This window comes from Melanostigma gelatinosum (genome assembly GCF_949748355.1).
Source record: "Melanostigma gelatinosum genome assembly, chromosome: 3".
NCBI classification, from domain to species: domain Eukaryota; kingdom Metazoa; phylum Chordata; class Actinopteri; order Perciformes; family Zoarcidae; genus Melanostigma; species Melanostigma gelatinosum.
The window spans coordinates 9,516,840-9,541,490 of NC_136636.1; the positions used below are offsets into that span (position 1 = coordinate 9,516,840).

The following is a 24,651-nucleotide window of genomic DNA, read 5'->3' on the forward strand; positions in this document are numbered from 1 at the left end:
TTATTTTTCTTTAATCACTTTTTTTTTTACAAACTATATATATATATATATATATATATATATATATATATATATATATATATTTGTACAAACACCACCTTTAACCCTGGACACCAAAGTTTACAAAGTACAAAGAGGAAGTACACTATTTACTGGAGCTAGAAAGACCACTCAATTTCCAGACGTATTCCAACTTGGGGGGGGGGGGGGGAATATGTGATGTGACTTTAAGGACGCCCAACCTTTAGACCTTTCTTTTTTTCACAGTATATCTGGTATTCAGCATTCATTTCTTCTTTTTTGTTTATAACACCACATGCATCGTGATATCAGAACTTATGAGTATTTTCTGTGTGTGTGTGTGTGCGCGTGTGTGTGTGTGTGTGTGTGTGTGCGCGTGTGTGTGTGTGTGTGTGAAAACGAGAGAGGAGAGGGAGATGGGGAGGGGAATCGTAGGAGTGACCATGTGTGCTTGACAGGAGTGTGTGTGGATGCTTTCGTTCTTTCTCCCCCGATATTGTCTGGAGTGGATTGTGGAGGCGGTAGCTCTGAGAACAGCTGCTTCTGACAAACACTGCATAAACACTACGTGTGTCACTTGAGGATTGAGTGTGTTTTTGTGCGTGTGTGTGTGTGTGTGTGTGTGTTGAGGCGGTGTGAGGACACTTTTAAAATTGCTAACAGGGGACCTAACCATCTATCTAATAACCATTTGGTCCGTTTGAGACGTCACATGGCCACTAGAGTGATGAGTCCTCCGTTATACGCGTAGTCTGCCTTGTTGTGCATGACGAGTCTGTTCTCAACGAAATAGAAGCTGTCTGACCGGGTCTCATAAGGACACTCCACCATCTGACGGACTGAAAGACAGACAACACATGCATGAAGGGTTTGTTCCATATCCAAGCAATTAGAACCGATTGAATAAAAAATGTGAAATGATATAATGTAATATATAATAAAATATAATATCATTGATTGTTTTATTATTCAAATGTCCAAATTCTTTGCTTTGCTTCACATTGGGGCACTGATGTCCCTCCATAACAACAATAATATCACAATAAGTCGCAAACACAGTTAATTGGGAAACTTATGTATCAGAAAATATTAACGGCATCATAGTTGTTGTCACATAACACAAGTGCATTATTTGAGTGTATTATATTTTGATGTGAAAGCATTAAAGGAGAGTTTCAGATTTATGTAGGTCTGTGCTAATACAATACTAACGTGCACATCATGCACGTTGAAAGATGAATTGGCCACTGCAAAAGTAACTACACTATAAAACACACAGAGGACAGAAATAGAGGACAAATCCACAGTCCTCGCTCTGTGCAGCCTGAGCCAATGTGAGGCTTCAGCGGTCTAAGCTTGCCAAATCAAGAGGGCATCCTCCAGAGTCAGATATTTTAGGATGAAGTTCCCTCTGTGTGGCTCCCCCAGGCAGCGTTTCCTTGCTGACCTGCAGCAGAGGGATATTACTTGGTGCTTGCATGTAGGTTTGATGCTGGAACTCAACCCTGGCAATATACTTTGATGGACCACAGAGAACAATATACCCACTTGATTTGCTAAGATCAGACTGCTGAAGTCTCACCGTATAGCTTCAGAATGCATTCTTTTAAGGCCAGCATGTAACGGAAATACGTTGGAGGCGACCAAGAGCTCTTTCAATGTACAATGTAGGTACTGTATTAAGATGGACCACTTTTTCTCATTAATATGAAACTCAGAATCGAATCAGATCATCTACTCTAGAGTGGGAGCTTAGTGTGGAAGAGTTTTTGTGTTCACAAGAATGTGTCTACACACAGACAGACACACCGATGACATGCCGTGCTGTGTATCATATCAATGAGGGTTTGTGCACGCATGCGCAATATCATAATGTTGGATAAAATGATTGCAACATAAAGCATAAATACTGTGCATTAGGTTGAACAAAAGTGTCGCATGGTAAGCGAAAGAGATTGACGACTGGGTGCCAATAATATAATTTCTGTCTTCTCTTAGATATTCAACGTTTGGATAAGGTGACCTTCCGAACTACAATATTCTTGTTTTAACACAACAGTTTTTAACGAACAATGTTGTCTATGAGTTAGGAAAAGACGACTCACCCAGGCTCTCCGACAGCTGAGGGAACTCGTAGATGTGCTCACAGGTGTTACGGCTGTTTGGGATACAGAACCCAAAGTCAAAGTCAAAGCTCTTCAGCAGGTGATCGCGGAAGTAGTGCCTCTCGATCATGCGGAAGTTGTTCAAAGGCCGGTTCCCGACTGTGAATTCCACCCTGATTGAACGATACAGAGAGAAGGGAGACTGGGACGTTCCAACAAAAGGTCTGTTCTTCTGTAATGATGATGTTATTGAAGTCAAACTGCACCGGTTCGAATGAGTGTCTGTAGCTGGTGTGCAACTGTTTCCATTGTTTGGGGATGGAACAGGTGAGTGTGTTTGTGTGTGGTGGTGATGTGTGAGTCACTCACGTAGCTCCCACGGTCCTCAGCCTCAGGAAGGCCGTGGTGAACTGGTAGCGTACAAATCGACCTGCGCTGGTATCGGCCTCTCTGTTCTCCTCGTCGTCCTCTGAGACCCACAACATAGGACGGAGACATTTGAAATAAGCCACACCGAGGACTACTTTTGATCAAAAGGACCATGGATGTTTCTGAACCTGAAGGGATATCGGCATAAACGCATTCATTTTAAGATGAAAACAAGAACAAATGGTCGGCAGGGTCATTTTCTTTAAGTGCTCATGAACCAAACACTTCCCAGTCAACAGCTCCATTCAACAAAACAACACCAACATGAAACAGTACAAGGAGGAGGCTGATGCACATTACCTGTATTTGGGGGTTTGGCAATCTCAAACAGGACAGTGCCTGTCTCCAGGTCCCTGATCTTAAAGCGCACAAAATCGATGTTATAAATATTGTCCTCGGGTTTACAGAGGTACCCTGCAACAATGATAGACAGCATTCAGGAGTTTAAAAAAAAACATAGAAATGATTTACAAGCCATCGTAGTTCATGTTTGTACACCCTCAAAGCACAAACAGGATGCTTTGACATGCACAAAGATAACATGCAAAACACTGTTCTTGACTCAGGTGACATGGTCTTGCTTGAAAGTAGACACGCAACATTGCACACATACAGATAACCAATGCGCCCTGACCATAAAGTAAGATATGACACCGCTTTTATGATTGCGAGCTACTGTGGGATTACAGAGATGCAGGAAAATAAGCGTGTGTGTGTGAAGCCAACAGGAATATACCGAATTATGTGTTCTGAAAAGGTTTTGTTTGGTGAAAAACATTGATTAAGAATTCAACAGGAATGCTCAACAGGACGTAATTTGCTCCAGTTGTATGTAATGTGTAGATTTGTTATATTCTGTGTAGGTGACATTAGGTTCAGATCGTTGATTCAGCAGGACGCACATTGAGCATCATGTGTCCATGTTAAAGCCACAACCAGGGACAGGACGTAAGAGAGAGGGAGACTCAAACCTCGCGCGGCCACCCGCAGTCCTAACACGTCCTCAGGCGTGATGTGTCCACTCTGTGTCCGCAGGTCTTCCTCCGTGACGGGCCTGCTGTCCATCTGGCTCCTGCGGGACTTGAGCCTCTTCAGAACCCCTCCGCCGGGCTTGCGGTCCCGCGGAGGAGCCGCAGCGCTGTGCCCCCCGCCGCCGCCGCGGCCGCCGCCGCCGCCGCCGGGGACATTTTCAGCAACAGGCGCGTCGCTGCGGGCTTTGGCTCCGCTCATCGTCGACTCTCTTCGGCTTCGCTCCCTCTGTGTGTGTGTGTGTGTGTGTGTGTGTGTGTGTGTGTGTGTGTGTGTGTGTGTGTGTGTGTGTGTGTGTGTGTGTGTGTGTCTCCGCGGTATCCTCCACCGATAGACGCAGGATGAATAAGATGGCGTCGTGGAGCGTTTAGATATCGGATGTCGAGAAAGCTGTCGGTGAACGGTCAAGCTCTTGTTTTTATAAGCACACGCTGTACAGTTGCCATGACAACTCGTCCGGTTAAAGCCACAGGAGGGTGTGAAGTGGTTCCTAGAAACGTCCACCAGGGGGCGCTGGACCGCTCTCCAAGCCTATACCTGAAGGTCCTTATTTACTATCAGGCCTACTAGTAATACCACCAATGCTACTACTAATAATAGTACTAACTCTAATAATCATAATAAGGATATCATCGAGTGTCAAATATGTTAAACCCACAAGTGATAATATACTATTATATTGTTTGATTATTACTGTACAATAAATCACTTGTTTGGTTAAATCTTTGCACTAGTTTAGTTCGTTGATTGTGTATTATTCTATTTCATTGTCTGTATTGTGCATTTTACATTTAATATTTTTCCTCTGTTATTTTATTTAACTGTACCATAATTGCTGCCGGAGCGAAAAAATGTCCCCTTGCAGGATTAATAAAGTAACTATCGATCCATCTTATTAACACTGATACACTGACATGTAAGCAAGATCTTTAATGCTGTAGTTGGTTGAGGTGGAGCTCTGTGGTACATAAATGCAAGTTTACCCTATTGTATATGTATTATGATTTAAGACAATTCTAGACAGGCCAACACACACACACACACACACAGGGGAAAATCTAGGAAGTATTATGTAAGTATTATGTTTCAGGTTTGCTGAATGGCATCGATCACGTGACTTGTGTGTGACGTTTCGCGTCCTAATGCAACGCAAATGTAACACAGTAAAGGCCCAGGTGTCATGCAAATGAAGGTTAGGCCTCGTGTGTGACGGGTGATGCGCACCTCCTGCTGTTAGGATGCCCCCAGGTAGCCTCAGCAGTCAGCGCTCTCCACAAAGCACTGATATTCATTCGTCCAAGTCCTTTAAACTTTGCTGTAAAGTAGCTTTTCTTCTCAGTCGCGAGAACCAGTTCATCAAGTCCACTGAACAGCGTACTTATTTCAAGCTACAATGAATTTAGAGAGCACGTCCGGTCCGAATTATCAAAATAAAAGCGCATATCGTAAACACTGTCCATATTTACAGTTCTGCTTTCATTTTTAAATCATGGTGAGTCATGTCACCTTTGTACCTAAGCATTACAGAAAGGTCTATATTTTCAATCATATATTTATTAATATTGTATGAATTTCATGAGAATTTACAGATTGGATTTTAAGGCAGAAAATAAACACTTCCTCTTGGGGGCTCGTTATATGGTCCCCTAATAAAAAAAATCAGTTTACTGAATTCAGTTCATTGAAACGCTGCACAGAGCTGACTCCGTGGGACACAATGGAGACAGCGTCCTCTCAACAACAATCTTGTTAAATTATATCGTGCTTTTATTTTTGAAGGAACGCCACTTCCGGTCCAACCGCGTCTCTCTGTGTGCAACTTGACGCCCGGAGCAGCGTGGCGGGCAAGAGGGAGTGTCTGCTGGGTGCAGGAGCAGCCTGACGTCCTCTGAGTGAGAATGACTTTAAAAAAAACAACAGTCTGACAACAGCTCAGCAGGCGAGACGACCGCGGAAAACTGAGAAGCATTTTTATTTTGTAACTTCTCCTCGCTTCCTTCCTTCCTTCCTTCCTCCACCTGTATGACTGCGTGAAGACAAAAGGTAAATAAACTGAACTGTTAAATAGCTCAACCGGTGGAAAAGTTCAGTTAACAGCAGGTGCACAATCTTTATGGGTATTTGTAACGTAAATATGTGGGGTAACGTTGTGTCCTGACGGTGAGTATCCTCATGTAACGTTGACACAATGCTTGACAGCCAATATTGAATTAAACGTAAAAGTTGTATTCACATATCTCCGTTCCCTTTGTCTAGTTTCAGTGGACACACCGCTGGTTCAACGACTGGGAGTTCACTTTTGACGCGTTTATTAGTAACTTATTAACAACCGAAGCATACGCGTTGTAATTACATGCAGCTCGTGCGCCACAAGGCATTACATTGACATGTTTTCCTCTCTGAGGACCAGACTTTATATCCAAACTACGTGTTTGGTTCTCGCAGCATCGCTCAAAGAAGTAAATAAAACTGTGGACTGCGAAACGATAAAGAGGAGCCAGTGAAACGTCAGCCTTGGCAGGGCAACAGACACCCACAGGCAAACAGAGATAAAGAAACCAGAATCTAAGTGCTGCTGCACAACGATTTCCACTGACTCCCTGAATGTGGCCTGAATACGCAGCAGAAAAATCATCAATCAGCTGCAGCTTTATTTGCCAGACAGTGTTTGTTTCTTAGGAATCCAGCTGTAAAAAAAAAGGGGAAAAAAAGAGGAAAGCAGAAACAAACAGGACACAGTGTAACAGATTCCAATCTGATCCCTTTCACACACTTATCATGCAGCAAAAAGATCATTATAACAAACATACAACATGCACAAATACACCTTACACATTTGATCCAAAGGCGAAAGGGACACATTTTGCTGACAAAACTCTTGAGAGTTGCAAAGTATTAAAACTGTTGGGCGTGGAGAAGTAATACAGGTCAAACCAGATGACACACAATGCCTTCGGTATTCTGCGTAAGAAACTTGGAAACACTACGGTTGTCTTTTCCTTCACACGGTGTGTGTATGTGTGAACTCTCTTTTTCGCTCATGTGACGGTATACTTAGGAACTTGTTCATGCATCAGTGGTTTCAGTTCAAGTGGAGATCTTGTGGGATCGTGTTCTTCAGACCGTATTGATCGTGTGTGATGATGACTCATCGGGCCTTCAGTCGGTCTCTGACAACATGGCTCCCACCCGCCTGTTTGAAATCTTCTCATGTTAAGTGGGGTTTAAAAGTGACAATCCAAATTCACAGCCTATAAATTTACATTATCAACTTGTGTTGAAGAGATCTGAGTAGTAGTCATCACATGACGACAGCTGTTTACTTTCTTTTTACACTCTTTGAAGTCATGAAGTTATCAAAGATCCACAGCAGGAGGACCTTTAGTTGGTCACTTGCGACACAACAGTTCGACAGGTCTGGTCTTTGGCATGAGGAGGAAACTGACCAATGAAATGCTTTACTGCGGTCGGAAGCAGCTTTGTTTTTGCTGAGGAGGAAATAAAAGAAGATCCCAGCAGGAAGACTTTTCATAGTTTCTGGTGTTTGTTCAGTGTGATTGGCAAGTGTCTGCGGAGGTAGAGTGAGTGAGCCTTCCTTCAACTGTGCCGACGGTGTTTGGTGACATTTTAAGACGTAAGTTAAAGAAACTTTCTCTTGCAAGTGCAATGCAGCAAGACGTTTGTTTTAAGGTTAATGGCACTTATTGTGGTTGGCTGTTGGCCAGGGTTATACTTTTCATTTCAGATTCATCTATTTGTGTGATCAGAAGCATGCAGCAGATCAGTCTTTTCATGTCCACACATGAGACTTTTAATCCCACTTCTTTGTTGTAACATTCTGTTCTTCGTTGGTGCGATTCACACTGCAGAGTGGATAGGGTGTTGTTCAGTTTCCTTGTAGAGAGGAGCGGTTTCCTATAGTCTCTTCCATAGTGTCTCCCAGTTTCTGCCAAAGAATCATGGAGAGAAGAGTGCACATGTAGAACTGTTTGTGTCTTCTCTTCCTGTGTGTCTCCATTACCTACTGTACTTTGTCTGGCCATCAGCAGCAGTGTGGTAAATGAGTAACGCAGCTTGTAATATCAAGACTGTGGTCAGATTTAGTTCATGAGTCTAGATAAGAGTGCAAACCAGGCCACCACAAATTTTGTTTGTGTTGCTGCATTGAAAGTGACTTTCAACCGATTCCACAGCAACACGTCCTCACTGGTTTGCTCTCGACAGACCAGACTCATTCAGTCTTCTTTGTAAAAAACATGGCCGTGTGTGGGCTGAAAGCGACAATGTTTTTTCAATGTAAATATGCAGCTCGCTGTATGTAAACACTTCCTCTCCTCCCCTCTTTCAGCGACTCAGTCATGGAGAGCTCCGTCGAGGTGTCCCAGACTGGCGGCACCTCTGACCCCAAGCCAGCTCTGGCCCCCAAACCTCGGCTCACCCCCAAGCCCTTCTCCCTGCAGAAGAACACCAGCATTCGCTCCATCAACGCCCCAAAGACGGCTCGTGTAACCTCTAAGACGGCAACACAGCAGACAGAAATATCTAAAGCCGCGAGTGTCCCCAAACCGACCGTGACCACCCCGGCTCGGAAACCCCCTCAACAAACCACCGCCTCGGATTCCAAACCCAGCCCTGTAGGTGGGCTCACCAAAGATCTGCCAAAAACAACCAGGGAAAGCAAAGCAAGTCCACATGGAGAGGATACTCCGGATTCTGGTGTCGGAAAATCTGATCCAGTCACACAAACCGCTCCGCCCAAAGAGACACCCGAGTCCGAGCCAACCCGGAGAGATGATGTCACCCAAGCAAACCACAAAGCATCCGCCGACGTTGTAAACTCAGCAGAGACGGACGGAAAAAAGAAAGAAGACGAGGCTCAGGCTTCCGTCATCCAAAGTCTCGAAGAAGCAGCAAGCGACGTTTCTTCTGTGGACAGTCTAGCGAATCGATGGGGCGGCAGCAGGAAGCGCCTGTCCATGAAGCTCACCTCGAGGTTTGAGTCACCCGGCCTGCCTCTGCCCCCCCAGCCCACTGCCACCATCTCCACAACCGGCAACACAGAGGACGCAAACAAACCAGAGCCCTCGGATCCGGAGCCGAGCCTCGCGACGTCCGAGCCGCCAAACAGAGAGGGTGACGAAGGAGCACCGAAGGAGGAGTACAGCGGAGGAGGCAGCATAAAACGCAGGATCAGTCTCCTGTTTGACTCGTCGTCGAGGCCGGAGGCCGTGACGACGAGAGACGAGCCGGAAGTTGTAAACGGTACGGAAGGTGTGAAGGAGAGAATCAAGAAGTGGGCCGCGGAAAAGACCCCCGAGGGTCCGACGACTGAGAAGCAGCCTCGGGTTGCGCCCAGAAATCGCTCGAAGAGGTGAGTGAGCCCTTCCCTTCGTCTGTGCTGATTTGTGTTTGCTGACATTTTAAGACACGAGTGAAAGAACATGTTTCTCTTGCATGTGTAATCAAGCACATTTATTTTAAGGTTAACGGCACTTATTGTGGTTGGCTGTTGGCCAGGGTTATACTTTTCATTTCAGATTCATCTTTTGTGATCGCTTCTTGTTCTAATTTATGTTTCTGCTCAGGAATTTATTTTTGTAAAATTGTCTCTTTATTGGTGCGTGTATGATTCACACTGCACTGCCGAGTGGATATAGTTCTTATATTGGTTTCCAGTTTCTGCCAAAAAATCATGGAGAAAAGAGTGCAGGTCTTGAACTGTTGGTGTCACCAGCTTTGTCTTCTCTTCCTGTGTGTCTCCATACTTACTGTGCTTTGTCTGGCCATCAGCAGCAGTGTGGTAAATGAGTAACGCAGCGTGTAATATCAAGACTGTGCTCAGATTTAGTTCATGAATCTAGATAAGAGTGCAAACCAGGCCAGAAGATTAGATGTCCAACCTACAATACGAGTACACAATATAGAGTTCTTTACAGTTCTCACAGTTTCTCACTTACCCTCCAGTATCTCGCCGTTCTATTCTAACACCAGTACAATAAAATAGAGTTTAGTTTGTGTTGCAGCATTGAAAATGACGTTCAAAGGATTCAACAGCAACATGTCCTCACTGGTTTGAGGAGAGATTTCACTGTCAACAGTTGGAACGCCTTTAACACAAAGAAATAGTTTTCTGTGAAAACTGCCAACAATGTGTTTGTCTAATAATCTGAATGGCTAGATACAACAAGAGGCAAGTGAAAGATTTATTTAACTTTGGACAGAAGCAAGCTGTTTGTCCAGTTTCCAGTCTTTATGCTAAGCTATGCTAACCAACTGCTGGCTGTAGCTTTGTATTGAGCAAGCAGTCTTGAGAGATGTATCAAAGAATATGTCAAAATGAGCTTTGATGCATTGAAAAGACAGGTCTGAGCTCTGCCATCGATCTGTGGACGATTCCTTTGAATCAGGATCATAAAACCTTGAACTGTTCTGCCTTCCACAGCTTTGAGCCAGCGACTGCTCCAATAGCAGAGAAGACCCCCAAAATACCGCCTGCTGAGCCTCCTGTAACGGGGACGTTGTCCAGTCAGGACGTGGATCTTTCTTCAAAGGCTGAACAACCCACAGAGACCTCAACGGAGACGCCTAAAGACGCTCCCACTGAATTCAAGTCGTCGGACAACTCCGAGCATATGCTAAACAGATCAGCGGAGGGTGATGTCCAGCTACGCAATCGCAGCTCGTCTAAAACCCACAGTGCCACCGATGAGGGAGACTCGGATGAGAGGGAAAGTGCTCAACATGCTCCAAAGAGGGACAACGTCAAACGGCGCTCTGTTCGCTTCAGTGTCGTGGAGAGAGACGACGGTGGGCCGCCCGTGACCCTGGGCTCACCGACCGATTCCAGCGAAGAAGAAGAAGAAGAAGAAGAAGATGAAGAAGAGGCTGAAGCTAAGAAGGAGATCCCTGTTTCAGTGCCTGCCTACAGACGAGTAGGAGGTCTTCAGAGGAAGGATGATGATGATGAGGAGCGACTGAAACATTTGGAATTTGAAAGAAGACGGAGAGCAGAGGACCACGAACAGGCATCACTCAAGCTGGAAGAGGAGCGGCAACGAAAGGCAGAAGAAGAAAGGGAGAAGGAAAGGGCAAGGCAGAATGAAGAGGAGGAAAGGGAGAGAGAGAGGGCAAGGCAGAAGGAAGAGGATAGGGAGAGAGAGAGGGCAACGCAGAAGGAAGAGGAGGATAGGGAGAGAGAGAGGGCAAGGCTGAAGGAAGAGGAGGATCGGGAGAGAGAGAGGGCAAGGCAGAAGGAAGAGGAGGATCGGGAGAGAGAGAGGGCAAGGCTGAAGGAAGAGGAGGATCGGGAGAGAGAGAGGGCAAGGCAGAAGGAAGAGGAGGATAGGGAGAGAGAGAGGGCAAGGCTGAAGGAAGAGGATAGGGAGAGAGAGAGGGCAACGCAGAAGGAAGAGGAGGATAGGGAAAGAGAGAGGGCAAGGCTGAAGGAAGAGGATAGGGAGAGAGAGAGGGCAAGGCAGAAGGAAGAGGAGGATAGGGAGAGAGAGAGGGCAAGGCAGAAGGAAGAGGAGGATAGGGAGAGAGAGAGGGCAAGGCTGAAGGAAGAGGAGGAAAGGGAGAAAGAGAGGGCAAGGCAGAAGGAAGAGGATAGGGAGAGAGAGAGGGCAAGGCTGAAGGAAGAGGAGGATAGGGAGAGAGAGAGGGCAAGGCAGAAGGAAGAGGAGGATAGGGAGAGAGAGAGGGCAAGTCAGAAGGAAGAGGAGGATAGGGAGAGAGAGAGGGCAAGGCTGAAGGAAGAGGATCGGGAGAGAGAGAGGGCAAGGCAGAAGGAAGAGGAGGATAGGGAGAGAGAGAGGGCAAGGCAGAAGGAAGAGGAGGATAGGGAGAGAGAGAGGGCAAGGCAGAAGGAAGAGGAGGATAGGGAGAGAGAGAGGGCAAGGCTGAAGGAAGAGGAGGAAAGGGAGAAAGAGAGGGCAAGGCAGAAGGAAGAGGATAGGGAGAGAGAGAGGGCAAGGCTGAAGGAAGAGGAGGATAGGGAGAGAGAGAGGGCAAGGCTGAAGGAAGAGGAGGATCGGGAGAGAGACAGGGCAAGGCAGAAGGAAGAGGAGGCAAGGGAGAGAGAGAGGCTGAAGGACGAGGATGTTGAGAGACAGATGAAGGAGGACCGGGAGAGAGAAAGGTTGAAAGAAGAGGAGAGGAAACGGGAGAGGCTGAGAGAAGAAGAGATGGAGAGGGAAAAACAGATGCAGTTGCTGCGGCAGAGACAGAGAGAAGAGGAAAGAGAGAGCACGAAGCAGAAAGAGGAGAGATTAAAACAAGACCAGGAGGAGAGGGAAAATGAGAGACTGAAGGAGGAGGAGAGGGAAAACGAGAGATTGAAGGAGGAGGAGCGGGAAAAAGAGAGATTGAAGGAGGAGGAGTGGGAAAAAGAGAGATTGAAGGAGGAGGTGAGGAAAGAGGAGAGACTGAGGGAAGAAAGAGAAAATCAGAAGCTGAGAGAGAAGAAAATTAACAAAAAGAAACAAAGAGAGGAGGAGTGGGAAAGAGAGTGGGTGAAAAGGACGGCGAGCTTAAGAGGAGAAGAAGAAGAGAAGGGAAGAGAGAAGGAGTCGGAGTTGATGTATCAAAGAAAGACAGAGGAGGACAGGGAGAGGGCGAGACAGAAAGAGGAGAGACTCAGTGAGGACAGAGACAGACAGAGGCTGAGAGAGGAGGAGGAGAGATTGAATGAAAACCTTGAGGATTACAGATTGGAGGGAAAACTGAGAGAGAAGGAAATTAACAAAAAGAAAGAAAGAGAGGAGGAGTGGGAAACAGAGTGGGTGAACAGGACGGCGAGGTTGGGAGGAGAAGAAGAAGAGAAGGAAAGAGAGAAGGAGTCGGAGTTGATGTATCAGAGAAAGACAGAGGAGGACAGGGAGAGGGCGAGACAGAAAGAGGAGAGACTCCGACAAGAGGAGAGGGAGGAAGAAAGTTTAAGAGAGGAGGCGAAGGAAAGAGAAAGAGAGATGCAAAGGAGGCTGAAAGAACAGCAAGAAAAAGAAGAGGCGATGGAGAGAGGGAGGCGAATGGAGAGTGAGAGACAGAGAGAGGAGGAAAGGAAGAGGCAGGCGGAGAAAGAAAGAGTGGAAGAGTTGGAGAGAACAATACGACAGGAAATGACAAAGAGTCGAGTGGAAGTTGTTTACGATGACTTCTCCGTCAGACCGCCTCCGGCTAATGTGGATTTCGACGACTTTTCCGTCAAACGGAAGAGTTGGGGCTCGCAGGCTAAAGTAGAAACGAGTCCGCTCACCCACAGTCGGTCAGCTGTCTCTGAGGATGAAGAGGACGTCCAGGAGCCACCGGACACTGTCACTCTTCTGGGATACAGAGCGCTGGAGCAGGTGGAAAAACCAGACAGCCCAGAGCAGGAGGAACAGCTCATCTCCACGCAGGTGGAGGAGGAGGAAGCGGAAAAGGAGACGCAGAGGGAGGAAGCGGAGGAGACAGATGAGGATGAATCGGAAGAAGAAGACAAGCAGGAGGTAAATACAACATTCAGTCCTCGGTCTGTTGGAATGCAACTTGATTTTGTTTTACAAAGTTAGGAAAGCCATGTTTGATTTAAGCTCGATGTTGCTTTACACACAAAAGATCCCACTCCCACTACACACTGGTATCAGATCGGTACTCTGTATCGACCGATACCCAAAGCCCAGCTGTCAATCGGATCGGTACATCCCCACTTTAAACCCACTCTTGACAGGTTTAGCTGTGAACACCAGCACAATATGAAAGCAGAAATTGATTAATGTCTCAGGAAGGGTGAGGTGTTAGTACAGAGACAGGAGTGTACATGTAGATGCGGTCCGCCTGGCAGCCACACACACACACACACACACACACCTCACCTGCACCAGCACATCGCCATTCCTGAAACACGGGAAAAGCCATCTCGTTATGCTTGTTTCTCCCTGTTTCAGTCACATCTTAAGAACGTGTGTGTTTGTGTGTCTAGGCGTGACATTGAGTGGTGAAACAAGCATGTGTCACGTGTCAGTATTAGTATCTGCTGACAGCAAGGGCGGTTATTATTCAAATATATATGAAACATACTAATAGTCTCGGAGAAGCATAAGTGTTGATTTACGAGGCGTGGCGATAAAGAAACAACAACATATTTGTATGATTCTCAAACGGCACTCAACTCACTGAAGATGATATGAGTGCGGTGAGAAAAGGACAGCGACAGCCCATCAAACTGGAAAAACTTCATGTCTGTGGTGCACGAAAGTAGATGTGTGGTTAGAACGGAAAGAAATCTAACAGGAAGTGAGGTTCCTCTGCAGCTTGACGCGCAATAGTCTGTCACCTACTTTTGTTTTGCTTCTAGTTGTGCGATATTTTTCATATATTTTCAAAGTAAAAGGCATTTTTAAAAGAAGAAATATCTATATATTGATGAGCATATGAAGGAGGAATGGATTGGTTCTCATGGGCCTCTTGGATGGCATATTTCCAGCAGCTATGGGTGAGTTTCTGCGGATATAAATGTTACTGAACACGAGTGTGAGTGGTTTCACAGTAAAGCCAGTGAGAGGGTTCAGCCTATTCGATTTTAGATTTATGTTTGGTGTCGTAATACAGCCAGCCTCTCCCGTCACCATATGTATCCACTTTAATAGCAATTAGCAATCACCATTTACTAAAGGAATCAAATCAGCATTGAATACACTACATGTTAAAGTATGTAGACTATTTGTAATACAGAAGTCCATTTGATTTAAAGCTTCCATATTTAGCAAATGATTATGATTATTTAAAATGCTTCATTCAAGATCTGTGACTAAATTTAGTGACGATGTGACAATATGTACCAGGAGACAATAGAGATATGTTATCCATCATACATTTTGTCATATCTAACCCTTTAACAGCTCATGCAGTATTTGGTCATTGTAAAAAAAAAAAAAAAAATACAATGAAGAACTTTGATTTGTTATGAGTTTAAAGGTATAGTTACACATGTTATAAATACGCTTATGCATTGTCTTGCTGAGAGTTAGATTAGAAAATTGACACCACACTTAAATATTAAGCTGGAGCCAGCAGCCGCTTAGCTGAGCTTATCTTTGCTTAGCTTAGCTTATCTTAGTTTAGCATAAAGTTTAGGGCCAGGGGGGACAGCTAGCCCGGCTCTGGTAACAAGACCTGCGTACCAGCACCTCCAAAGCTTGTCAATTAATACATTAACTCTCAGAGAAGCTAGCTCTGTCCCCATCTCCAGTCTTTATGCTAAGCTAAACTGTTTGTTTGCAACCAACATATCAAACGATTGCATTAACTAATATCTGACCTTCCTGTATGTTTTTCCCCCGCATTTTAGGTTTCTTAATTCATTTTCAATAGCACGTACGATATCAAAATATGTAAAGATACTGCAATATTTAAAAAAATGCCACATATACATATAAACTTGCTAACAAATGGCTAACAACAACAATAATGCTCGTTTCATGAGAGAAGTAAACGTCATACTTCTGACGAGTAAAATCAATGTCACTCCCTTCCAATTTATAATAAAGTTATTAATTTGTAGTTTGTGTCCAATTGTAGGTTGTTAATTATAAGTCTGTAAAGATGTGAGGAAGAATCTGACCACTTTTCTCTTACAAATTAGCCAAGTGTGAACCCTTTTGTTAGCGCTGCTCTGCTTATTATATGGTACATGGATATCAAAACGCTTGTTTTGTGCTTCAGTTGATTCGCATTCAAAGACCGGATTAAACATCGGAAAATGACAGGAAAGCTTGATCGCGCTTTATTATGAAACGAGACAAGGCAGCAAACAGTTCAAGGTGAACGGATCAAGGCGTGGCGGTGCGTGACGCCTTATCACACAGTACATCAGAGGGAGTGAGCGGCTGATAGGGCCATGCCAGTCAAGGCAGATTGGTTCACCACCTGTTTGAACATGCAACATTTTTGCAGACTTCATGAAAACACTGAACTCTGGAGTCCTGAACTGTGTGTGTGTGTGTGTGTGTGTGTGTGTGTGTGTGTGTGTGTGTGTGTGTGTGTGTGTGTGTGTGTGTGTGTGTGTGGGGACATGCGTCTTTGTGATATCGTGTTTCTGTTTGCTGTGTGTGCTTAAGCAAACAAACCAACTCACAAAAGCACCGAGCTACTGTAAGGAGGCATTGTGCCTTCATAGCCATTGGTATTGAAGCTTTTGTTGGACCTGAGGGTGAGCGTGCAGCCCTGTTTTCACCACTGAGTGGCACTGCTGCTCTTAAGAATTGCACTTCCTTCTGCTGCGGCACAGATACCAACAAGTTTATCTCATGTAGAGCACATTTCACTGCTATAACTTATCACTAAACAGTAAAGTTGAATAAAATCGTTTTAGATATATCTGTGCAGCAAGAAAAAAAAAACTCCACATCAAAGACGCTATTGTGTGGGCGGAGAAAGGCTTTTATTTTGACAGGACAGAATGAGGAAAGTGTTTACTGGGCAAACACAAGCTGTGCAGCCAACCAACCGTGTGCCCTCATTCAGGTTACTGTCTGAAAGATAGATCTTACAGGGAGAAGAGTTTTGTGCTTATCATGTCCTCATTTGGATCTGGTCAGCAGGGCAGCGGGTCAGAATGACCATACATGGTGCCCCTCTTTCTCTGTCTCTGTCTGCCCCCCCCCCCCTCTTACACACACACTTTCTGGCACACATACACTCAAAGGAGGATGGGCTACACGGCGGACAGGAAAGTTCACATGTCCGCTGTCCATTCTCTCACTCATCTAGCGCTCCAAACTGCCTCTCAACTCTCCAAAAGTCTTCCTGTTGTGTTTTCTGCTGTTCCCTCTGCCTAACCCCGCTCACAAAGACCTGACTCATTGAGTTACCTGCATCATTTACCTACGGGGGAGAGGGAGGTGTGCGGAAAAGCACCTAAAGGCCTCAGCCTGCCGCACCTTCCGTCCCTCTGGATTTTCCACATCCGAGTACAGACCTGTGCTTTGTGTTGGCGCTCTGTGAGATCACTCAGGTGTGGAGGGGTGATCTACCTCCCTCTACCTGGCGTTGGATGGCCGGAGTGCCGGATATTTCCCACGCTGCTTTTCCTTTTTTTTTTATCTTGAATTGAAAATGGAGTTGTGATGTCAACTGGGACGTAGGTACAGAAGCAAACAGTCTGCGGCAGTAGGAGTCTGATCAAAGGAGAGAGAGCGAGGAGGTGCACATGAAAAGAGGTCATCTTTACAACTGTTGTGTGCAGGACTAACAGCTTCATTGCTATTTTTTGTTTTCACTGCCAAGAGATTTTTCTTTTCTTTTTTGACGAGAGTTCTGTCAGTGTGTTTTTAAACGGATCATTATGCGATGATGGGGGAAGTCTTTCTTCGGGACGCTGCTGTTCAGGAAGTCACATCCATCATCGTGGATGCTGCTGTGGAATAGTGTTGTCACAGTGCAAACACATGGCTAAGTCAGACTATTTACTTCTTCACTGACGGCAAATAATGGACCGTTCCAGGAAGTTTATGTGACCTGAACCACAAAAAAACATGCATATAGAGGATGGATCACTCTCAAATGATGATGGACTATATCTGTTTTTTTATGACGTCCGAAAACCTTCTCACCAAACACAACTTGTGCCCTCTTTACCTTCTGCTTGTTGTGAAATGACGACTGAAAGGTGGATCACAGACGCAGCTTTCTGACTCACCCAGAAATTGCCTTCTTCTCTGGTGACCCATTCTCCCCCCCCATGGTGACCCTAGTGCCTGGACGAGCAGCCGCGTGAGCTTCTCCACCATGCAGTACTTTGGAGGGAAGCTGTCGGCCGCCCAGCTGCAGGTGGCGGGCTGGGTGGGGGGCGTGCGGCGCTCCTTGCAAGGGGCTCTGGAGCTGGTGTGGGGCAACGCAGAAGAGAAGCAGCAGGAGGAAGAGGAGGGTAAAGAGGAGGAGGAAGAAGAAGAAGGTGCAGATGGACGAGGAAGGTTCCAGAGAGCCGTGTCCCCGCTGCGTAGCTTCGCCAGACGTAGCAGGAGATCCCTGCGTCGCTTCTCCGTCAGAAGTCGGCAGAGGAGAGCCGCCGAGCCCTGCTCTGTAAGAGCTGATGTAGTCAACCAGCAGAGATCAGTGAACAAATGACAGTCAGATTTGACATGAATAGCCTTTAAAGGTTTGACTAGCCAAATTACATTGACAGATAAGTGCATTGCTGAATGGACACACAGCAGCAGCTTTTAGGGCCTGGGGGTTGTCAAGTTTAAGACCCAAGGGCTTCGGCGATGTTAACAGCTCCGTGTCTCTCGATAGTGTAATAACTCCCCGTCCATGTGTTCACAGATAACCATGCAAATGTGAAAAGGGAGCGCAGCATAGGCAGTGGCAGTGTTACAGGAAGTTATCTGATAAAGTTGTCCGAATGCAGTGTTTGTATCAGTGGACACGCATTGCCCTTTCCGTCTGTGTCTGCGGTGCGTGTCAGAGATGAAGCTATAACTATAACATAGTGGGACACAGTTAGACGAGGTTCATCCAAGTATGTCTGTGTATGTCTGCACCCTCTGTGTTGCTCTTTAGTTCAAGCTGGTTTAGTCCTGCTGCCATTTTACAGCTTTTTACCTCTATATATCGTTACATTAGAGCCTAATACATGTGTTATAATAACCATTGCATTGGATTATAATTATGTTTTACTTACATAACACTGATAATAAAATTCAGGACAATTTTTTCGGAAGTACGAACACTATACCCCAGTACACATGTTTATTTATATGTTATAATATTGTTTTGTCAAGATGAAGAAAGTATTATAAAAGACTTAACGATGAGAAAGCCTTCAATGTAGCATGTTGTAAAGGTCTACAGGAAATCTTCTGCCAAACTAGCATAATAGCAGCTACATGTGAATTACTTCATACTAATCTCTTTATATCTATATATATATATATCTCATCATCATCTGCTTTGGAGATAAAACAAACAAAACAAATGCAGGTGCCATCTGCAAAACAGGAGTTCGTTTTTTGAGACATATACAGGCTGAAATCGGTCTTGGTAGTTTTGTAGTGTTTACGCGGCTGCTGACTGGAAGTGAGGGTGAGTGTGTGTGTGTGTGTGTGTGTGTGTCTGTGTTTGTATATGGGTTTCAGCACACAGGAGCTACAAAGACCAAAAGGAGAAAACAACCTGCAGGCTATATGTTAATTTGATGATCCATCACCTTCCTATATTCGAGGGGATGTTTTGTCGACAGTCTTCATCTATTATTCTGTAGAAGCGTCTCGGTTAGTTGTGCGTGTGGCATCTTTAGACGTTATCTTCTCCACTGCGCCTCAAACAAGCTGTCTTTACACATTCCATCAACCCTGACAAAAAATGTTTCGGAGGTAAACTATAATAAAGTCCTCTCTGTCTTGACTTGTACGTCCTCCGCCCTCCAGAGCACACCGGCACATCCTCACTGACACAGGTTTATTGCAGATTAGAGTTGTAGTTTATGTCCACACTTAGAGATTGTCGTTGTGTGGATTATTTTTACAATACTTTTTAAACTAAGGAACACAATGTATAGGGTTTCCATAATGTGGACATCACTCTGAAACAGGCTGTGCAAGCAAATGTACATTAAAGCTGCACAAACACGTACCACTCATAGTGACAGACCTACAGGTAACAGCAGAAAAAGCTCTGATAAACCCTCCTTCACGCTACCTGCGCCAGACAGACAACATTTCATACACGTGCCCAGTGTTGCACGCTGTACTCGTACCACTGCCAAAGAGGAAACATTTATAAAAATGAATAAAGACCATTTTGGAATTCACAAGAAGCTTTTTGGACTAAAATGAAAGGAAAGTCTTCAACTCCGCGGTGTGCTGAAAAATGATGTAATTGCACCGCCGTAGACTTTGTCTCTGCTAGAAAAGACTTTGTTTGTCCCTCTGCATCGAAACACAGTCTGGGGTTATAGGAAAATCACTGGAAGCCTAGTCATTCATGCTGTGATGTTGCCAGACAACAGGCATTGTGCAAATGACGTCGAGTAATAAACTGACTTTTGCAGGAGATGAGATGTGTGTGTGTGAAATCGTACGGAGGGCAGCGGTGTTTACGAGAGTGTTGTATCCAGGTGACAACATCAGACGACACAACAGTGTCACTTGACAAAATGTGAAGCGAGCTTAAAGGAATGTGTGCGAGGAAGTGCACAGTAGTTGCTTTTGTTTGGAACGTGTGTGTGTGTGTGTGTGTGTGTGTGTCCATGCATTCCAGCATGTGGGCGTGACAGCGTGAGTGTGTCAGTGTGGGCATATAGGTGTGTATGCTGGTGCTCATGGTGTTTATTGAGGACAGCCCAGCCTCTGTGACCGGCTCATTAAAAGATGCATGCTTGGCTGGTCCTTCGTCCTCTCTCTCCCTCCCTCTGTCGTTACTGATCTTGGCTCAGCACGCAGTCCGGTTTCTCTCTGCCTCAGCGCCGCAATGTGAAGTTCTAATGTGCAGATTTACAGAACAGCACATCATTTGATTTTTTTGTGTGATAAAACAGTCGATCTAATAGAGAGAGAGGATGAGGAGTAGTGGTAGTTATCTGGAGTTCAGTCGAGCAAAACATGTCGCTTTCTCTGGTTCTGATGCATGATATGTTTTCTGGTTCATTTTCCAGTTGAATTGAATGTCTTTCCGTCTCTGTCTCTGTCTCAGGTTAACAGTTATAGCATAAACCACGAGGACACTGATGCTTTGATCAGCAATGAGCCAAACGAGCAGAATGGGGCTTGTGAACAGACATCTGACATTGACAGGTACACACCCTACACACACACACACACACACACACACACACACATGCTGTGAACTGCAGACTGTATCTTTCGTCTCCCTTAATGGGAGACAGACAAGACCGGACAGGTTGAAGTGTCTTTCCTTGTGTCTTGTGCGAAAGGTGTGGCTTCACATTGAGATTATTTTATTCAAACTGAGCACACCTGCAAATAGAAGCTCTATTCTGTAGCTATCTGACACTGAAGTCTGAAAGTAAGTAGCCTGAAAGTGCAGTTTGGGTTTGGAGGGCCGAGTTAAGCTCCGGCTTCACAGTATGATCAGCGGAGCATGTAGTGCAACCGATAACAACTTTTGCAATGACAAAACTTCAATATTCAGCATAACCAGACATGCAATTAGCAATTTCTGTTTTTTAAATATAAAACCTGTGACAACCCAACTAAGTGTAGCTGCAAACTAAAATGTGACATCAGGTTTCTTCTAGACTTGAGCGCTCTGTGCCCCCTTGTGGCCAATAGAGCACAACACAGGAACTCAGAAAACTCCTGAACTTGGACTGAAAGCATCTCAACAATGTCCTTTTAGTTATAACTTCAGTCTGGGCTCACACATGATTTTAAAAAGCCTCGTCTCTCCTCAGTCCAAAGCTCGTCCCTGACCAGGTTCCTGAAGTCTCTGAAGACGTTGATACCACTGACTTTCACAGTGAGCCTGAGCACGCTCCATTCCCTGAGGTTGGTGATTCTCAATTTCTACTCCTCCCCCCTTTCCCGAATGGTGACACAAACACGACACTACAAACATTGACGTGTAGTTTGGTTGTTCATTTGCAAACCTACCTGGGAAAACACGCACTCTTGCATCAGGTCCGTTACTACACACCGGTGAACACAGTGTGCTCATTGCTTGCTGGACTCTGTGTGTGTGTGTGTGTGTGTGTGTGTGTCTGTACACAGAGCTCCACTAATCTCCTCGACACCAGCGCACAGCGATCGAAGGCGGATCTGGGTAAGAGGCGAAATCGAACGCGTCCGCCACGCTCGCTACGTGGAGGTTTTCCTGTGATGAAAAGCCCGGACTGGGGGATGTCTGAATCCACAGGTTACTGCTGCATCCATAATGTCATCCAAACGTTTCAAACAAACAAGCAATGGCTCAATCAAACATATCCGCTCCAGACTAAAAGCAGTGTGGAAATGTAGATTTACTGCATGTACTGACTGAGCCATTATATCTGTGCTTTTAGATGAAAAGGAGGCATCTTCTAAGCAAAGGGATTCGGACTCTGAGGAGGAGCAGCCTCAACCGAAGACAGTGTGTTCTCCTCCTCCCACCTCCCAGAGAGTCCCTATGTTCCCTGGTTTGAGCCCCGCAGCCTTAATAGTAAGTTCTCAGAGTTTGAGAAGAGCTTCAGTATACGTATGTTTCCCAGTTTTCATAATAAACTGCGTGATCCGTAACATGGTGGGCGGCATTTGAGTAAAGTGTCCTTCACTTTCTCCCCAAGGCTCAGCTCAAAAAGAGAACAAGTGGAGGAGGAACTGGAGGAGCAGACGAAGCAGAAGAAGGCAAGGGAAGAGAGGAGAAGGAAAGTCAAAAAGAGGAAGTAGCACCGCCTCCCTCACAACTGTCCCGCTCTCCTCGCCCTGCCGCTAGTCTTGCGGGTGCTGCACGAGTGCTGCCGCCCATAGGCGGCATGGACGGAGGGTGAGAAAAAGAGCATGGCAGCACATTTCCAAAAATGTATAGAAATCTTTAATCATGACACTCCTCTCACCTCAGGGCCGTCTCCTCTCCCGCATGGCTGAAAGAGCTGAAGTCTAAGAAGCGCCTCAGTCAGTACGACGGCGAGACTTAGCCAGACGCAGGTGAGCAATATGGATGAGGTGATAATTGAAATTCCAAAGACACTGATTCTTTTCTACATAATAAAATATGAATTTAAAAAGAAAATTCAGCTTTTTCCTTGTTATAGACTTGGGACCAACCTCATATTGTTCTTTCAGGGGGGCTTTCTTTACATTTTAGAGTTCGTACATCAGGAGCGACATGTTTTTTGCATTTTTGAAATTTGATTTTTCATGTCTCAACCTAACTTTCTTTCTTTTTTTTCGAATTTTACCAGCATTCTAATTCCGTTAAATACTCATTTTTTAGCTTCTTCTCATACAAAGATGATCCAGTGGGCACATCTGTGTGTGACTTTCCTATTTAGCAACAGAATTCTGATACTGGTATTAATAACAAGCTCTTGTTCATAACCCATACATTGCTTGTGATATGTTGAGCATTATATTGGACTTAAAAGGCTCAGCCATAGAGGAGCGTTGAGCAAGAACATTTTTGACATTTGGCTTATACCGTACTCTGAATTACTGTAGGAGTGAAGGCATTATTCAAAAGGACTAATAAGCTTGTGAGTCATAATACAAGACAGCTGAATCGGTTTGCGATAACAGAAAGCGAATGGTTTGAACTTTCCGGCAGCGCTGTCAGCAACACGTGTGTTATTTGATGCGACTGTGTAAAATACTGACAGCGAAGACCAAAACAGGAAGTGGGCCACATTTCTGAAAAGCTTTCTCCTGTCAAGATCTAAATTGCACAGTGGGTAAAGACATCCTCAATTTTGTGGAATTGCTGCTTGCAACTACATTTTTGCTCTTACCTTCACGTACATCAGCTACAGGAAGTGAAAAGGACATGCCTGTGTAACAGGGTTATGGATTTGAGTGCCACTGTTACTGAAAATGAATGCACTCGTGGCAGTGTAGAGTACTTACAGATAAACCCATCCAACCAACGACATCTGATCAAGTCTATTCCATAAAGTTGATGCCTCCTGTAGTCTGTGATTTGGAAAACTTCTTCCTGAACTTTTCTTTCTCTTGTTCCCTTTAAGGAGACAACACTGCGCCATTGCTGTTCAGCACGAATCAATCCATCTCAGCTGCTGCTTGCTGACAGACGCCTTGCCACGATTGCTCCATTTTCATCTTTGAGTGCCTTAATTTGGACCTTCACTGAGATATGCAGGAGGGGAGTTCAGGCTTTTCTGGCTTGTAAATGAAATATGGTGCCGAGGCTTTGTGCCAAGACTGTGATGTGTTAATGCCAAGCACATGTTTTATCCACTGCTGTACAGAGGCTCAATGGAGGGGGAGGACACCAATGTAATTTAGAGCAAAGCCATGGATTGTCTTATTGTGTTAGTCCATCATATGCTGACAGGGACTGATGACAGGAGGCCTTCAGCTGGATATCTACCTTCACACACACACACATATGTACAGAAAATACCGACTATAAATAATGGATTGCACCTTGTGTGTATTTTAGTTTAAATTGTACAAAAATGCCTTTTACATCATCTTTCCAATCGCAGATTGACTTTTAAGCACTTTAAAAAAATATATAACAAATTACCATCCATACAGTACAATAGAATAATTAAGTACCTAACTGTAGTGACATGGTCAGGGGAATTTGTTGCACCATGAATGTCGGTCTTCTCTATCCAGGTCCACAAAACTTAAAGATGCACTTCCTGTTTTTTATGAAAACGCCCAATAGCTGATTAGAAAATCTACAATGAGCTTGGAGGGAATTCTGAGCACGCCATAACAGAATCAGGAAGTGTGTTTTGTATGTGAAATCTTTAACCCAGAAATCTGCTCCAGATGTTTTTATGTGCCTTTTTATTGTTAAAGAGTGACTGTCATCATTGCTGTAATCATTTAAGATCAACATGCTGTATGATAAGAGGAAATTGAGGGAATTCTATTAAAACTTTTCTATGAAATGCAATCGAGTGTATGTTTTTCATGGGAAGCTTTCACACCACAGTGCAAAAGGTGGGCATGCCGTGGAGCATGAAGACACACACGTCCACTGGTCAGTTTTAAGACACAACTTGGAAATATTGACGACGTAGTCTCATTCATCTACTGTAAGCAACCTTAATGGATGCAACTTTTTGAATGCTGGATGAAGAGAAAGGGAAAGAAACAAATAGAAGACAGGAAACTGGAGTGCAAATTAGCTGGGTGGGGCCAATACTGCTGAGTGAGACTGATCTCTGTTCATTCTCTTGGCTGGCTGTCAGTGCGTGTGCCCACTAAAGGATCATGGTCAGGATGGCAGCATGGGCAGAGCTGGGCAGCGTGTGCCAGGGACAGAGGGGCAAGCCTATTGAGAAGCAGTGTGATGGACACAATGGGTGCGACAGATTTGCTGCATCAACAGGCTTTTTGCTGCTGTGGCCAAAAATAAACCATAAATACCCCCACTGGCCTCCAACGACCGCTCGCCAGGCCTC

The 24,651-nt window shown here is 45.0% G+C and overlaps 2 protein-coding genes across 2 annotated transcripts; one reads left to right on the top strand and one right to left on the bottom strand.

The window, feature by feature from the left end:
- Positions 1-729: 729 nt before the first annotated feature.
- Positions 730-3,785, bottom strand: LOC306775592 (protein unc-119 homolog B-like; the record flags this gene model as incomplete). Its single annotated transcript, XM_079266050.1, has 5 exons — positions 730-860; positions 2,127-2,299; positions 2,496-2,595; positions 2,856-2,969; positions 3,527-3,785. The coding sequence occupies 5 exons, from the start codon at positions 3,783-3,785 to the stop codon at positions 730-732; spliced, it is 777 nt and encodes a 258-aa protein (XP_079122176.1).
- Positions 3,786-5,493: 1,708 nt separating this feature from the next.
- Positions 5,494-24,130, top strand: tnks1bp1 (tankyrase 1 binding protein 1). The gene is made up of 10 exons (XM_079265883.1): positions 5,494-5,627; positions 7,933-8,955; positions 10,027-13,069; positions 20,253-20,353; positions 20,974-21,067; positions 21,290-21,434; positions 21,580-21,716; positions 21,841-22,040; positions 22,116-22,201; positions 23,236-24,130. The coding sequence occupies exons 2-9, from the start codon at positions 7,943-7,945 to the stop codon at positions 22,189-22,191; spliced, it is 4,809 nt and encodes a 1,602-aa protein (XP_079122009.1). The 5' UTR covers positions 5,494-5,627; positions 7,933-7,942; the 3' UTR covers positions 22,192-22,201; positions 23,236-24,130.
- Positions 24,131-24,651: the final 521 nt, after the last annotated feature.

Bases quoted from the DNA above. Each gene is read 5' to 3' on its own strand.
- tnks1bp1 (XM_079265883.1), top strand. From the start codon at position 7,943: ATGGAGAGCTCCGTCGAGGTGTCCCAGACTGGCGGCACCTCTGACCCC. The intron at 20,354-20,973 runs GTACACACCCTA...GTCTCTCCTCAG, and splicing joins CAGACATCTGACATTGACAG to TCCAAAGCTCGTCCCTGACC. The intron at 21,068-21,289 runs GTTGGTGATTCT...GTCTGTACACAG, and splicing joins AGCACGCTCCATTCCCTGAG to AGCTCCACTAATCTCCTCGA.